At 41.2% G+C, this 15,666-nt stretch overlaps 1 protein-coding gene across 2 annotated transcripts in view; it reads right to left on the bottom strand.

The window, feature by feature from the left end:
- Positions 1–998: 998 nt before the first annotated feature.
- LOC6627749 (uncharacterized) overlaps positions 999–15,666 on the bottom strand; it is a 28,207-nt gene continuing 13,539 nt past the window's right edge. The window contains exons 2-5 of one of the 2 annotated variants that reach the window (XM_002051267.4): positions 14,302–14,346; positions 5,725–6,482; positions 3,690–4,251; positions 999–3,241 (exon numbers count right to left, since the gene is read on the bottom strand). In XM_002051267.4, the coding sequence (XP_002051303.1) occupies positions 1,194–3,241; positions 3,690–4,251; positions 5,725–6,384 (3,270 nt within the window). In that variant the 5' untranslated portion in view covers positions 6,385–6,482; positions 14,302–14,346 and the 3' untranslated portion in view covers positions 999–1,193. Of the gene's footprint in view, positions 3,242–3,689; positions 4,252–4,322; positions 4,578–5,724; positions 6,483–14,301; positions 14,347–15,666 lie in introns of those variants that run through there. The other variant, XM_015172550.3, reaches the window with a different exon arrangement.

Below are 15,666 nucleotides of genomic sequence, written 5' to 3'. Positions count from 1 at the left end.
AGTTTGTTGAAGCCTCATTTCCTCAAGACGCCGTATCGTTCTTTGCTCAAGCCGCTGTCTCCTTCATTTAAAGCCGACGACTTCTGTATAGTTGAGGCCAAAGCTACCTTTTTTGCTCAAACAGTCTTTTCCTCCATAGTTAAAACAGCCGCCTCCTCCTTTGCTTAAGCAATCTCCTCCTGCGTAGTGGCAGCCGTTCCCTTCTTTGCTCAGGCCGCCGCCTTCTTTATAGTCGAGGCTGCCGCCTTCTTTGCTCAAGCCTCTTTCTACATAGTTGAAGCCGTCTTCTCCTGTGTTCAAGGCGCCGTCTCCTTCTCGGTTCAAGGCGCCGTCTCCGCCACTGCCTAGCTGCCGCCTCCTCCAAAATATAAGACTTACTTGAATTCATGAGAATCGCGTAGGAGGGCATTTGTTAAGAGTACGTAATTTTAGGAATTTCTAGAGCAGCTTGGGGGAAAGTTGGTCTTGCATATAAATATTTAAAATATATGCATGCATATATAAATGCGTCATAATATATACATGCATTCACACATACAAAATCTTATATATACATACATATGTATATTCATACAAACACACATCATTATATGCTAACTACACACACATACGCTGAGATACATAGAGTCATTCTAATAATTCATACATACGTAGATGCATACATACATACATAGGTGCATACCTAGGTACTTACGTTTATGCATAAATACGAACATACATACGTTAATACATATGTACATACATATGTAATTAGATATGTACAAACGAAAGAAGATATATGCGCACATAGATACATACATACATACATACATACATACATACTTACATACATACATACATACATCCATACATGTCCTCTATTGTTGCTTGTAATTCCCAATTGGTTAAACGTTCGGACTGAGGACAAGGCCTTGCAAATCTAGAGTCGACAGCGAGATTCTTGTAATAGCTCAACATACAACCTGTCGATTTTTATATTATTATGTATTATTATTTATTTTATTTTTATTATATTTGCTTTTATTCATGTGAAAATTCTCTAAACATTTTAATACTTTGCAAACCTAAAAAACTAAACAAAAAGGCGGAACACATAAAAAAAACTAAGCACACAATAAACTTAAATTCGTTGTAAACATAATATAGTGTCGGTTGGATATACCTAAGATAAGTACATCTAGGGAACTGGCGATCTAGACGAACGGCGCATTGAAGTAAATCTTGCGTTTGCTCGGCAAGGGTTTGGTGCTCAGGCCTGAGCCCTCGATGAATTTCTCGAAACTGGCCAGATTCTTTTTCATCTGTTTGGCCTTGGCGGGCTCTGGTTTAATGGGCTTCTCCTCCTCCTCCTCCTGCTCCACTTCCTCCATTTGCTGCTCCTCCTGCTCGGGCTGCAGCTGAAACTCTTCGTCCAGATTGTATTCATCCGCCGCCGTAACCAAGCATTCATTGTCGTCCTCACTGATCTCCGCCAGCATGCACTCGCCTGCCGATATCTTCGGCGCCTCGCTGCTTCTGTCATACTCTGCGTCCAGATTATACCAATCGAATTCGGCCTGGAGCGGAAGGCCGCCGCTTGCGTCCGCCAGCTGCAGCAGTGATTTAGATGTGGGCGTTGTGGGCAAGCTTTTGGGCGTGGTGGGCGTGGTTGGTGAACTGGGCAAGCTCATGCGCTTGTTAATCTCGGCCAGTATGTTGGGCACATGCTTGCGCTTGTACTGGGACGGCATGGTCTGTGCATTGGTCGTGCTGGGCGGCAGCTGGAGGCGCAGCGTTTTGGGCGCCATCAGCAGATAATCGGCGGATTGCTTGGGCGCTATGATGGCCGCCACATTTGGTAGCTTTGGTATGTCGGCGAAAATCTCTTCGATTTCCTCAGTCTTGTGCGAGGCGGTCGCCGAGCAGGCATCATCATCCTGTTCCAGTTCCAGTTCCCGTGCCGGTTCTGTTGGCGATTCGGTCGATTCGGGCGCCTTATGCACATCGGCGACAATTTGTACGCTCGTCACGCCCACCTCGGCTATGGAACAGTAGTCCGGCTCGCTGGTCGTTGTCGTTGTCGTTGATACTGCACAATCGCCCTCGTCCTCCAGCTGCTCCTCCAGCTGATGCAGCGACTTTTTGAACTTGAGCAGATTCGCCGGCTTCGGCGGCAGTGCGGGTGGCAATTTCTGTGGCGTCTTTGCGCTGCTGGCATTGGTATCCGCTGACGCGGCCGCCATGTCCACATAGAGATTCGAGGCGCGCTCGGAACCAATCGGCTCGTACTCATTGCTGTAGATGCTCTCGTAGTTAAGGGTATCACCGGGTGCAGCGGGTGCTGCCGCTGCCATTGGATGATAGTGTGAGATCAGTTCGTCGTTTTGTTGTTCCTCCTCATCCTCGTGTCGGGGCACATGCACCATGCTGTTCTTGGTGGAAAAATGCACCCGCTTGCGTCCATTCGCGCCGCTGCGACCGCTCAGCGAGCTGCGTCGCGGCAGATTGGCTGCGGCCTTGGGCGCCAGGGCCGACTTGGGCGTGGTGGGCTCTCGTAATGTCTCCTCCATGGACTGTTGCAGCAGTATTTGATTGACGCATTCCAGCACGGGATTAACGGCGCCCTGGCCATATGGTTTGGACACCGCCGGCGCTGTGCTCAGCTCCTCCTGGTCCGAGGCGCTGGCATACCAATCGTCTGTGGTCGTCTCATAGATTTGTTTGGGTGACGCCTCGGAGAAATCCGCACAGCGTCGCTGCACTATTTTGATAGCGCCACGTGACATAAGCTGTTGCTCCTGCTCCGGATCTAGTTCATCGAAATCCTCATCATCCTGCGTGGGCGAAAAGATGCCATCGTCCTCCTCCAACTGTGCGGCCACCGAGGAGGCCGTCTTGCTGCTGCGACTGGAGGCGGAACTGTTGCGCCTTCGTTGCTGCTGCTGCTGCTGCTGCTCCAGCTCCAGGCTGCTGTGCTCGGAATAGTCGCCATCCTGGAGCGTTGCTTTCACGCCGTGCATACGTTCCATGGCTCTGGCATAATTATGCAGCTGCTCGTAGCTGGTTTGCGAGTCCTCACGACTGATGCTGCTCGTATTCTCCTCCGACTGCTGCTCCAGTGCCGCATCATCAATGTGCATCGCCCGGGAGCGCATGTAATCCCTAAACGTGCCCGCCGTTCGTTTGCTCGTGTAGCGCACACTGCGCCTGGCGCCATAAAACGACGATGAGACAGTGTCATCGCTGGAAGAGCCGTGCTCAGCTGCATTGGAGAGAATGGTAGCGAGAGCGAGAGAAGAAAAATTAATATGCTATGAAACAAGGACTAAGGATTGTTTAGATATGGGAGCGTGAAAGGGCTCACTACACGAAACTCACGTATCGCTGTGAACAGAGTTGCCTTAGTTCCGAAATAAATTTAATAAATGCATTACAGGGCTATAAACCCCAGAAAATGGTCGGTGGTTCGAACTTATTTAGTCGGTTTGCAAAATTGGATTTCCTCATTCGTCGATTATTTGATTAATACATAGATAAAGTTTTCTGTGCAAAAAGGTTCTTGGCAATCCTAGCTTGTTACTGACAAGAATCCTCATTAAATTGTGCAAAAATGTTATATATACTAATATTTTTTTTTTTGTCTCTTGGGTATTCACTTTTTCTCACTTTTCGCTCCCATCTCAATAATTCGAATATTTTGCATAACTCACCTTTGGCGCTGACGCCCAGTTCCTTGCCACAGGTCTGTGTGCCGCAGGCTCTCAGCTCAATGTCATAGAATTGCTTGCGGCAATTGTTGCATTGCAAAGCCTCGAGCACTAAGCATTCCTCCACATGCTCCTCCTCGTCGGCATTGGTCTCTTGGTCGGCGACCATGCCCTCATCCCGCTGATGATCAACCAGACGCTTGCGCAGCGCACGATTCTGGCGCAAGAGGCGACAGATTTCGGCATCCCGATCCAGCAGACGCTGATTGACCGTCTTCATGTCATTCTTTAGCTTGGACTCAAAGCAGATCAGGGACTTGACCACACAGGCTAGCTCCTCGGTGCGCCGGCGTTTCTCCTTGGCCAGTTCGCGATGCAGCTGCTTGTTCTGCTGATCGTAGTTGGAGATCATTTGCAAAAGCCGGCGACGCTGTAGGCGATCGGGTGAATTGGCCCCAGTGGCTACTGGCGCACCCGATGAACTGGAGCCGGAGGAGCTGCGTTGCACCTCGCTGCTGCTGCTGCTGCTGTGTGTGTTTCTCGAGGATTGCGAATTGTCTGAGTTCTGCAAGCGAATTCAAATTATTTCAATTAGTTGTCTGTTTAGTAAATTCTACTTTGTAGCCCGAAAAATACCTTGTGGTGGCCCAGCACATGGAAATGTCCCCCGAAAGCCCATTTGCCCACCATTGCTGAGACTTGTGCACTCTGCTTGGACAGCTCTCAATGACAACTGCCGTGGACCCGGGCACAATGCTGATTGATAGTCAAGTGCGACACGTTATCTCACCTGGGTCTTATTCTAATGACGCACACCAACTGCTCTGGTGGTCGCTAAGCGTAGTTATCTACTATAGGACTATGCCCCAAAGGGGAACATGCGCTTTCACAATCAACCTGACTGGGTATTAAAGTTCTTGAGTTGGGAATTGGAAGGTAGCTTCTTGTTTTGGTCTAAGAAGTTTACTAAGTTCTTGCTCTTTCGAAAATATCAGCTTATATTCCTAGAATTTACAAAATGCTCTAAGAAGCATGCTACAACATTTTTTGTGGATTTAGTTCAGAAAATGTAATTCGGAATATTCGCAGAAATAATATTTTGTTCGGGCGCTCAGAAGTATGCTACATATTTTAAACAGATTAAATATTTAAAAAACACATTTCGAGTGATGAAAACTGTAATGTGAAATGTTGACAACTGGAACTTATTAATAGACATTTCATTCACATTTGGTAAAATTTCAAACATTTATATACAAGAATTTAGAAGAAGGTTTCGCAACTATTCTAGTAATGTATAATTACCTACTTTTTGATAGGTTGTATCGTCATTTAACTTTGATTGATCAAAAAAAAAAGTACACCAATTCCCTCATTAACCCATTAATTGTGTATAGCTTTTAAAGGGCATATGCTTGTCCATAATCGAGAAACAGCTCTGGCCACTGGGTCTATCTTATCACAGGGTTTTGGGCTTTTGCAGGCCAAAAATAAACGCGAGACAATGTTGTTAGATTTATGGCATTATTATTTTCGAACGCTCGATACAAATCGGAGTCATCATCCGCCGCCCCCACCGAAGGCCGTTGGCACAGTCAGTCGGCATCTGCGTGCTATTGACCAACTATGGGAATTTTTGCAGCAGCTGTACAACTCTGAAGACGACACGTACTCGCAGATACAGATACATATTATACATATGCGGCATGCGCTATGCGAATAATGTGACAAGCAATGCAATACGCTTGATTTCAACAAAATAATAAAAAAAAAAACAACAAGAAAACAATTAATGCCAAGGCGAATTGGCCAGCTCATTAGCCATTGGCTTATCGCGTTAATTAGAAAGCCAAGAAAGCAATCGGGAACAGTCATCTATCTGAATGTGTAAGCCTCCAAAGAGATAGGCAAAGCAAAGATAAACAACTATTTGCACAGTAATGCACACTCTAAAACTTGAATGCAGATAAAACTAATTTTAAATATAGACATAGAATCTTATATTTTTAGACTAGTCGTAACTAGGTCTATGACTTACATGCTCTGCACTCTGCTTTTGCAGTCTTGCTCCGAATCCGAGTTTCTTGTAGGCAGGCGTATGTCCTGCTGCCTGTGTGTTGAAATGCGAATCCAAACTTGGCTCCGGCAGTTTCTGATAATGCTGCAGCGTGGCTGCGCCCGTCGTCGACTTGGAACGCATTGTCACTTCGCTGTTGTTGTTGTTGTTGTTGTTGTTGGAGCTGGGGGATTTGAGCTGCACGGCCTCATAAAACTCGCCGTCGCCGTGACTGCGATAGCTGCCCTGCAGGCAATTGAAGCTACCCCAATCCGTTTGCAGATTTGTGTAAAGTGCGCTGTTCTCCTTGTCCTTCTCTGTCGGGGACTTGCCACCGCCGCCGCCGCCGGCCTGGCACTTGAGCGTATCGTAACCGTTGAGGAGCTCGCTTCTGATAAACTTTTCAATGAACTGACTGGGAGATTTGGCGCTCAAATTGGCAAAGAATTTTCCGCCCGTGTCGCTGAGGCTGCTCGTCGATCGCCGATGTGCGGCTGCTGCTTGCTGTGGCTTGTGATTCTTATGGGGCAGGCTGTTGCTCTTCTTCTGGCCACTGTTCTCGTCCGGGGATGTTGTTTGGTCCGTTGTTGTTGTTGCTTGCGGCAGGCCATAGATCTGGGAGCTGCTCAACAGACTGAACATATTGTTGGTCTTGGGGCTAAGGGTTTGCTGCTGGCTATAGCTGGCTTGGTATCAGGCACGGGGCAACGTCAACCTCATGGCTTGGCTCTAAAAAAGCGCTGAAAAGAAATAGAGCAAAGATAAGCTAACTGTTAGAGATGCCAAGCATAGCATAAACTAATTCAATTTCTATGATTTGTATAACTATCTTGCAATTGAAATTCCATTCAATTGATTATTAGTTACATGTGTGTAATAAATAACTCAATTAGTCGCCTATATATAATGTTTCAATTGTTCAATATGTTGTAAGCATTAAATTGTCATAACAATTGGACATGTTTATCGCATTGCTTTTACCCCGAAACAAAAACGTAAGACAGTGCACGGGTTTTATTATTTATATGCAATGCCTCGATTTGAAAGGTCAACTTGATATTGATAACTATAAATATTTATAATCATGTCAATAGCAGGAATCATGTGAATTTTGGAGTGAATTAAGTTTTCGAATTTTTGTCAGTTTGACAACCCGCCGATTATGTTACAAAAACTATCGTAAATTCATATTTTAAGCCATATTTATTTGTGGCAATACACAAGACTCCTGTTTTCGATTTTATAATAAATATCAAATGATTATCTTTTGCAACACGAAAGCTTTTCTTTCCACAACCACACTGACATTTCTGTGCATGTATATGTATTAGTGAGCTTTCGTTATGAAAGCTCTACGAGCTATACATCCATGCTTTGAGCTTGTGAAGCATCTGTGTAGATGTGCGACGTACGTGAACTTAGAAACAGATAAAGGGTCGTGTGGATATAGCTGATAACGCATTAATAGATTAAGGTTTATTATTCTGTTACAATCTGTTGTAATCAATTTCGTTTGCGCTAATAAATGCCAAGTATTAACTATGCTTTTTATTGGTTTAATTTCAATCATTTTCGTGGTAGACATTTCCATACTCTAACTTTTCATAGCAAAAAGTCTGTTATATGTTAAAAGTTCAATTGCTGCTGATTTGATTTCTTATCAATTAATGGTTTTTGCTTTGGTCGTCGTTTGTTGTCGCCACAACATGAATTTATAACAATAGCTCATTTATTTATTAATTTTTGAACAAACAAGCTGAAAATTGTTTCATCGTCTGCGCTTTGTTTGCGCTAGGTGGAAATTTCATGGGTGGGGTTGTCCAAAATTTGGTTTATTGTGTGTTTACTTGATAGATGTGGCATGTAGTTGGCAGCAGGCCCGTCTGGCCTGAGGCTCTATTGTAAACGTAACCTTGAAATCGGTGTTTTGGGTTAATTATGTGGCACCTGTGCGAAGGTTCTTGCTGTAAACTTTTATGGCCCCGATTTATCGATGTTTGTTTACAGACTATAAATGATATTTGATTTGTAACAGGCACTCAAAAGTGTTGCAATATGCGCTTGGATTTTATACAGAGATTTCCCGGTCAAAACAAATGGCCAGGTTAAGTAACTGGCTGTGTTCTTTTTAAACACTTTTTGGCCACCTTTGTTTCTCGTTGCCACTTTTGGCTATGCGTTCCGGTTATGGCAATAAATTTATGAACTGTAAAGAGAGGCAATTAAAAAGCGCCAAGAAAATGCGCAACAAACACAACGCCGACGCCGACGTCGACGTCGACGTCGACGTCAACAGCGACAGCGACGCTGCGCATGCGCAGTCATTGGAGTGGGCAGCGGAGTCGCTTTTCCTTTTGCAGCGCGTGCTTGAAGCCAATTAAGCTCACTGCAATGATCATTACACCTGATCATAATGATAATGCAATGCAAAAGAAATTTAACAAAAAAAGTATATCAAAAAGCATTTCCAAATTAAAAGTATCATAACTAACCATTTGATTATGGTTTTTTGTGTCTAGACGTTATTTTTTTTTTGTTTTATTTCAAATGGCCTGTGAGAAAGTTGGCTGAAAAAGTTTTGTAGCCAGACGAAATTTTTACAAAATCATGCAGCTAATTATAATTTGATGGTTGGTTATTTTTTTGTAAAAACCACACAGATAAGTAAAAAGAGAATTTGTTGCTCTGCAAGTTGCTTTCAGATATTCTTGAATATCCGATGTCATCATAATTTACATAATTTTTCGTATGTGTTCCTTGATGGAAAGTATTTAATACTGAAATTCTGATATGGTCAACTTTAGTTTGTAAATCTCATTAATTTTCTCTTTAAAACCATTTACCAGGGAATCAATTTATCATAAAATAGTATTTAATTTCTTTAATGTTTAGCTGAATGTAATGCAAACGTGTCTCAGATGATTCTGAAAGTCAATTTATCAAATAAATTCACTCTCCCATTTTGAAAAATATTAAAATTTGCAAATTTCCAAATGGTTAGAAATTTAATACAATACATTAATCAGAATTTTTTTACAATCAATTTAATCGCTTGGCCATATAACTTGATTTTCTCAGAAGCACTCTAGAGAAAAAGGTTTTAATTTGCCAATTCTTAAATTGGTTAGCTGAAATCAATATTGTGTATATATAAATATGCTAACAAGCTGCGGCTTACAATAAATTTTCATTTGATACCATTTCAAGCGTAAATTATGCAGAATCCTATCCAGAATCCTATCTCAAGCCGAGATCATTTATTATACACACAAGTTGTTGGTCAGTTTTTGTGCGTCTTGTCAATGGGTAAACATTTATTCACTTCAGGCTCTCAATTATCGCATTTGGAAATCACAATATGACCATAGAATGGCCAATATTGTTAAGGTGGGCCTATCTACTTACAAATAATCATTTGTCTAACTGGAAATGACCATATTTGTGTATACAATATTTATGCCACAATAATCTAGCAATAGATTCAGCATTTGTACGGCTAGATTTATTAGAAATTCGAACATTGACTGACAGGCTGAGGCGATCCAGCTAGCGAGCTAGCCAGCCAACTGGCCAAGAGCCGAGTCTAAACAAATTGTCTTAATTGGCCGAGACGAATGGGTTGGCTGCCTTTTTAGGCTCGAATCGGCAGCCGCCGCCGGCGGCGACGACAAAATGCTTCATGCTCTAATCAAATATTTGGTTGCCAAGGCGGATTTGCTTGGTGACTGGGAAAATCGTAGTTCAGTTGCAAATATTAAAATCTCGTTAATGCCACACAAAGCTGCTGGATTTGCTAAAATAAACAGTGCACGAGCTACGCCCCCAAACGGCTTACTAACAGAAGTGAACACAACTAAGCCCAAACATTTGTTGAAGATTAGCTTTGGTGGGTTTGGTATTCATATGGCAACAGGTACACTGTGCTGGTTGCACTACTACTGGGTGCAGGGTCTTAGTGCACACTGTACAGGTATTTGGCTGTAATCTTCGACCTACCTACAAGCCGGGGCACGGCCCGATTGCATGCAGCTGTGCTGTGCGATAAAAAGTGAAAGGCTAATGGCCAGAGTGTGCAGGACACGGCTTATTGTCACCCTGTGTCATCCATGCGGGACGTGCCAATGCCCGACAGCTTCGTCTAAGCCGCTCCATGGGTGGGGTGAGAGGCCGGGGGCAGGGGCATGCTACAATTTTAAAAACCAAATCGCTCGCCTTGGGTGGCGTCTCACGTAGATATACCAAAAATTTCCATTGCAACATTGAAATTTCATTTGATAAAGGTCGTTTCGTGGTCTCTTTCTGCTTGTTTGGCCACTTTGAAATAAATCAAAAAACGCAAAAATTGAGAGAACAAAGAGACCGAAAGGCGGGCATTGCATAAATATCGGCTACAAAAAGGACCCGAAAACCAAGCCACGATGATAACACGCCAAAGTGCGGACCCGAGCTACCTGAGTTGTAAGTGTGTACAGGGATTCGTGTTTACTTGGAATATATACATATCTAGAGACAGCAGGTATATTTGCCTAGAGCTAGTTTGACACTTTGATGTGTTGGCATTAATTAGTGGCCATTGATTCAGTCAATTGAAATCCTAGTCGAGTCACAAATGTAAATGAGTCGAGCTGGGCTCTAATCAAAGTCAACGATCGCTGTGAGACCCAAATGATACCAAACGAATGAAACATGCCAGCCATAACAAAAGAAAACTCCAAACAAAACTCAATATGCGGGAGACCCATAATGCCAGAAAATAATACAAAAAAAAAAAAAAGAACTTTAAAAAATCCCAACTGAAATGTTCTCGAAATGTTGCAATGAACGAACGGTAAATGCTATGAAAATGGGTCAAGCATAGATGGCAATTAAATTGTCAGCTTTTCAAGACGTTCATCGATCTTTTTTTTTGGAGCTGGCGGACTGCAGGGAAATATGCTAACAAATTGTCGGTGGGTCTGACAGTTGTGACCTGATTTTGGACGGCAAACTGAAAAGAAAACTGAACAAAAACAACATGTCGAGTGACAAAGCTGAAGGAAAATCACTTTTTGTAGACCTTCCATCATCTTGCATAACGGTTTATTGCCCGCCCTCCCCCCCTAGGCGACAACTGAGTTTGGCCGAAAAACACTCGTCGGGAAAACTCATAAAACTCAAGTGTGCAAAAGGTATTGACTGTGCATTACAATACAATAGAGAGAAAAGTTGCTCTGTCGTATCATTTTTTTTTTTTACACTTGACACGTGCAGCGCGCGATACGAATCGATCGGCACAAAACTATTGAGAAACGGACTGACCGACTGACTGACCGACTGACTGACTGATTGACTGACTGATGAGCGTTTGCGAAGTGTGAATGCGTTTGTGACTACCTGTCACAGACAGGTAAATATCATAGACCCGCAAAACCCACGCCGACAAACGCTATTCAAATTACTTTCATTCAAGCCGCGCGCAACTTGTGAATGTTTGCCGCGTGATTGATTAGCCAAGAGAGTTGGGCCTGACGCGTGTTCGTGAGGCGGTACCAATAATTGTTACGATGTCAGACCCATAACTTCGACTTCCGCATTGTCTATTGATTGGTTATCAAACGATGAAAAACATAAGTTTTACAGTAAAAGTTCAAATTGTTTTTCCAAGTATTTTACTTGTTGATGTTTGTATTGTAATATGATTGATATGATATGATAATATAATAATTAGCAAGAATTATTTGGATGCAAATTTCAAATGCAAGCATCTAAATGGGTTAGCTTGAAACTCCATTGTTCTATAATATGAACAGGAATGGAGCTGTCTGTAGGGCAGTAAAAAGTTAATATTCATAAAACGTCTTCGAAGATCTATTTCAGACATCCAATTGCATTACTCTCTATCCCTGTCTCTGTTGTTCCTGTTGGTAACATGACCCTTGACTCCTAACCCAGACCTTATCTTAATTGACTAGGGTTTACTTTACTTCTGAAGAATGCAGCTCTAATCCTCGCTCTAGCTAAGCTAATCTAATCTAATCCTTTGTTCTATCCTACAAGTAAATCCTGTACTAATTCTCATTGTTTACTCGATAAAACTTCAAGTTCTGCATGTTGAGCTGGATGAGATCTTTCACAATATGCTCTCTCCATATCCCTTTGCGTAACTTTCCATCTAGGGAAAAGCATTTAAACGAAAGTTAAATGCACTGTGGCGTTACAAATTTCACCAGTATCGTGTAGTGTAATTTTTATGAGCTGTTAGCTGCACTAAAAACTATTCAAAACCGAAACATGCGATAAAAAACCAACCAACACGCTTGGAAAAGATACAAAATGCAAATCAGTTGCGTACACGGCGGCTAATTTGTTGTTAAGACTACAACGAAAACAATAACAAATGAAAGAGGGTACAATTTCGCTGGCAGCAGTTTTTAATAGCTGGCAAATTAATGATTTTCAAACATGCAAATTAAATTTGGGAATCAAAAACTAAAACACAACACAAAAGAAAACAGTCAGACAGCAAATCAGAGAAAAAATGTCTGCCAAAATATAAAATACGTAAACTTGATCTACAACATTTCTTTTTGTTTTTAATATGTGCGCCGCCTGACCAACTAATTGCTGAATTCTTGGCGAAACATAAAAAAAGTGTGTGTGTTGTTGTTTATTCTCAAAAAGTGTTTTGTAAGAAACGGCATTGAGGTACATTGACCTTTTAATTAAATTAAAGCACAACAAGAACGTTGCGAAAATAGCAACGGGTATTATGCGCATTTTGTTTGGTTCTACCCATTTTCTAATCCAATTAAAAAGCATTGCGGGAACCCTACAAAACAAGCAAACTCGATGTTGGCTAACAAAAAAAAAAAAAAAAACAAATTTAAAAAACGAAACACGTAACAGCAAATCAGAGTACAGCCGACCAGCACGGAAATTGGCAAGTCAGAGACCCACAAATTTTGAGTATATCACAAGAAGTGTAATAGATATATTATGTATTAGATCAAACGAACTACAAGAACCAAATTCGATTATGATGAAAGGTTGTTTATTATTATCACCTTTTGTTGTCGGAGTGTTTTTTATTTGTATGAGATATACAAACGAATTGAATTCGTATTCATTGAAACAATAAAATATCCATTGAAATCTCAAGTATAATATCATTATAAGTTGTCATATTTGTTAACAATTAAGACTTGTCAGAAATTTAATATCTGATATCACATTCTCTGTATATTCTAGAATATTTTACAAAATCTATTAACACATTTATTTAAATAGCTTGGATGATAACAAATCTATACACATCTCCAATTGAAGCCATATTTGTGAGGTTTTCCAGCTATCTAAAATTTCAACAAATTGTTGTTGCAATAAAGAATTTTGTTATATATAAAATGTGATGTCAGAATTTTAGCCATGTTGATTAATATTAATTTTGATAAAACTATTTATGTTTGTTGTCGACTTAAGCTTTAATTGCCAAGTCCATATTTGTTAGGTTTGTATTTAAATAATTTTAGAACATTGAATGCCAATTAACATGTGAATAAATTGAATAAACGTGAATCACTGTCAGCTGCTTATCAAATAATGAAGACTAAAACGTGTAGATAGATTGAGCAACGACCTGAGATCATCTTTGAAGATCTTGTTGGCAGTATAATCGGCGAGCACATTGAACTCGGGCATCAACCCTTGCGTAAGCCGAGAGATTAACCAATTTAAGTGAGAGACACAGACGATGTTGTTGGCCAGAACGATTAGCAAACCGGTTGATGTAACTTTCCATTAACCGGTATTCAAAAATCGGGCCTAGGTTCAAAGTAAATTAACTCAATTTTGAACTATTCAACGTTGAACAGTGCCGCCCCCTTTCTCCTCCGCAGGCGGCGGCCTAAAAACTGTCATTTAAGTCGATCTATGCAATTTTCGCAATTTTGTGAAAATATACATCTAGAGCCGATAAGTCTGCGTGGTTAAATGCGTTGGCAGTTCTTAGTCATATGCTGACAACATTTACTCAATGGTGTCATTTACCCTATGGGGTTTTTATATATACCCTTACGCAGGGTATTATAATTTGATTGTGAAATTTGTAACGCTTAGAGGGAAATTATGACTGTCGGATCGGAGCTCCATATCATTTTGTTGCGAAGGAAACCATCAGAGTTTTTTTTTTTGTTTTGTCCACGTTTTGTCCAAGGTTCAACTCTTTTTATGAAGAACTTTTCCTTTGCCCAGTATTTTTTTTTTTGAGCAAACACAACAACTATTCTCCTTCACCATTCTCTTGCTACTTTTACATATTCCTTTAGGCACAATTTTTTGGCATTTATAATCCACATTTTGACTAGAGTATCTGCTAGTCGAAGTGCCGTTCATTATTATTTGTTTATTGTATTTCCTTATGAATATTTATTGTGAAATATGTGTGTGTTTTCACATGATGATTGCACAAACTGTTGAAACGAACAGCGAGCAATTCAGTTGGGTTATTCAGTCAAGAACTTGTTTGACACTCAATTGACCAAGTGGCGTCCAAGATCCCGTTGGCTGTGGCTAGTCGCTTACCTTCAGACACGAGCTTCCTTGTCCACGCAGAGAATTGCCGTTGAGCTGCAATTAAAAGTGAAAAATAATAAACATTAGCCAAGTCTCGCAGATGTAAGCCAGAAGATGTGCATCCTTTAATGTGGTGCACAGCTAAACAGCTAAAAAACAAACTGCACCAGTTTAGCGCTAACTGTAAATGCAGTTAATTAAAGCCCGCTCTGCGCCGGCTTTAATTAGCATGGTTTAAAGAAAGAAAAAAATGAAAATAACATGACATAGTCAGGTAGACAACAGCCAACTGCAATGTTCTAACCAAACTGCGGGAAACCTTGTGAAAGCGCCCCGGGCTCGGCTTACAGTTCGTAGCACGTCCCCAGTCCCAGCCCCAGGGCGTTGCCTGTAGCGGAAGCCAAGCACTGGCAGACAGCGCGCCAAGTCGACCCTAATTTCCTATTTAAATATTGTCAAAGCCAAGCAACAAGAAATGCAACAAAACAACACACGCACACACACTCAGGTAATCCAATACAGGGCTCCAGCCTGGGTCTTCCGTCTGGCGATGGGGCCTGGTCTTGACAAGTGTTTAGGCAAATACAAATAGAACTTCCTGGCCAGACATGCGTTCTGCTTGAACTGTGCCCTGGAGAGAGACGTGCTGCGTCTTAAACCAGAATTTCATATGCATCAGCAATAGTTGAGGAATTTGAAGATTTTGTAACTAGGTAAACAACAGGTCGAAGCACTGATTGAGGTTCTCAGTAAACGTTTAAACTTCGCTCACAAGTTGTAAATAAACCCTGTGAGTCTGTATAATTGAAAAAGCTATGTCTAGCCTTTTCATAGGCTTATAATTATTACTCGAGTAAATGTTCTGAAATTTGAAGTAGATTTTAAAAGAAACAAACAATGATAAAGGTCGAATATTAATATATGAGAACATGTTACATATAAGAACATGTTAAGCTATCTTGAAAGCCCCAACAAATTTCTGTCTTTTTGAGAGAGCTTCTCTTCGCATGCCAATGAATTTTCGCAGTTACCTCTAAACCAAAAACTTCAATGAAATTGAGTTTAAACAACTTTGAAATTCTTTTGCTGCTCAACAGAAATGGTAAATAACAAAAAAGCTACAATAAGCACTTTCAATCGTTCAGTAATAATACATAATCGGCAACAGCAGAAAAATAAATGCGTTAATAAGTAAATACATAAAATATTTAAACAACAAAAAAGAAGGGCGGCAAAAACTAAAAGGCAACAAAACAAAATCAAATTCAAAGCACATGAGTAAAGTGAAAAAATGCCAAGATATATATAAATATATATATCGGTGTATATAGAGGAAAAGAGAGAGAGAGAGAGAAAGGGAGTGCTCAGTTAGGA

The sequence above is a fragment of the Drosophila virilis genome, chromosome 4 (genome assembly GCF_030788295.1).
Source record: "Drosophila virilis strain 15010-1051.87 chromosome 4, Dvir_AGI_RSII-ME, whole genome shotgun sequence".
Taxonomy (NCBI): Eukaryota; Metazoa; Arthropoda; class Insecta; order Diptera; family Drosophilidae; genus Drosophila; species Drosophila virilis.
The sequence above is the reverse complement of the archived record's forward strand: the minus strand, read 5'-3'. Positions and strand labels throughout refer to the sequence as shown.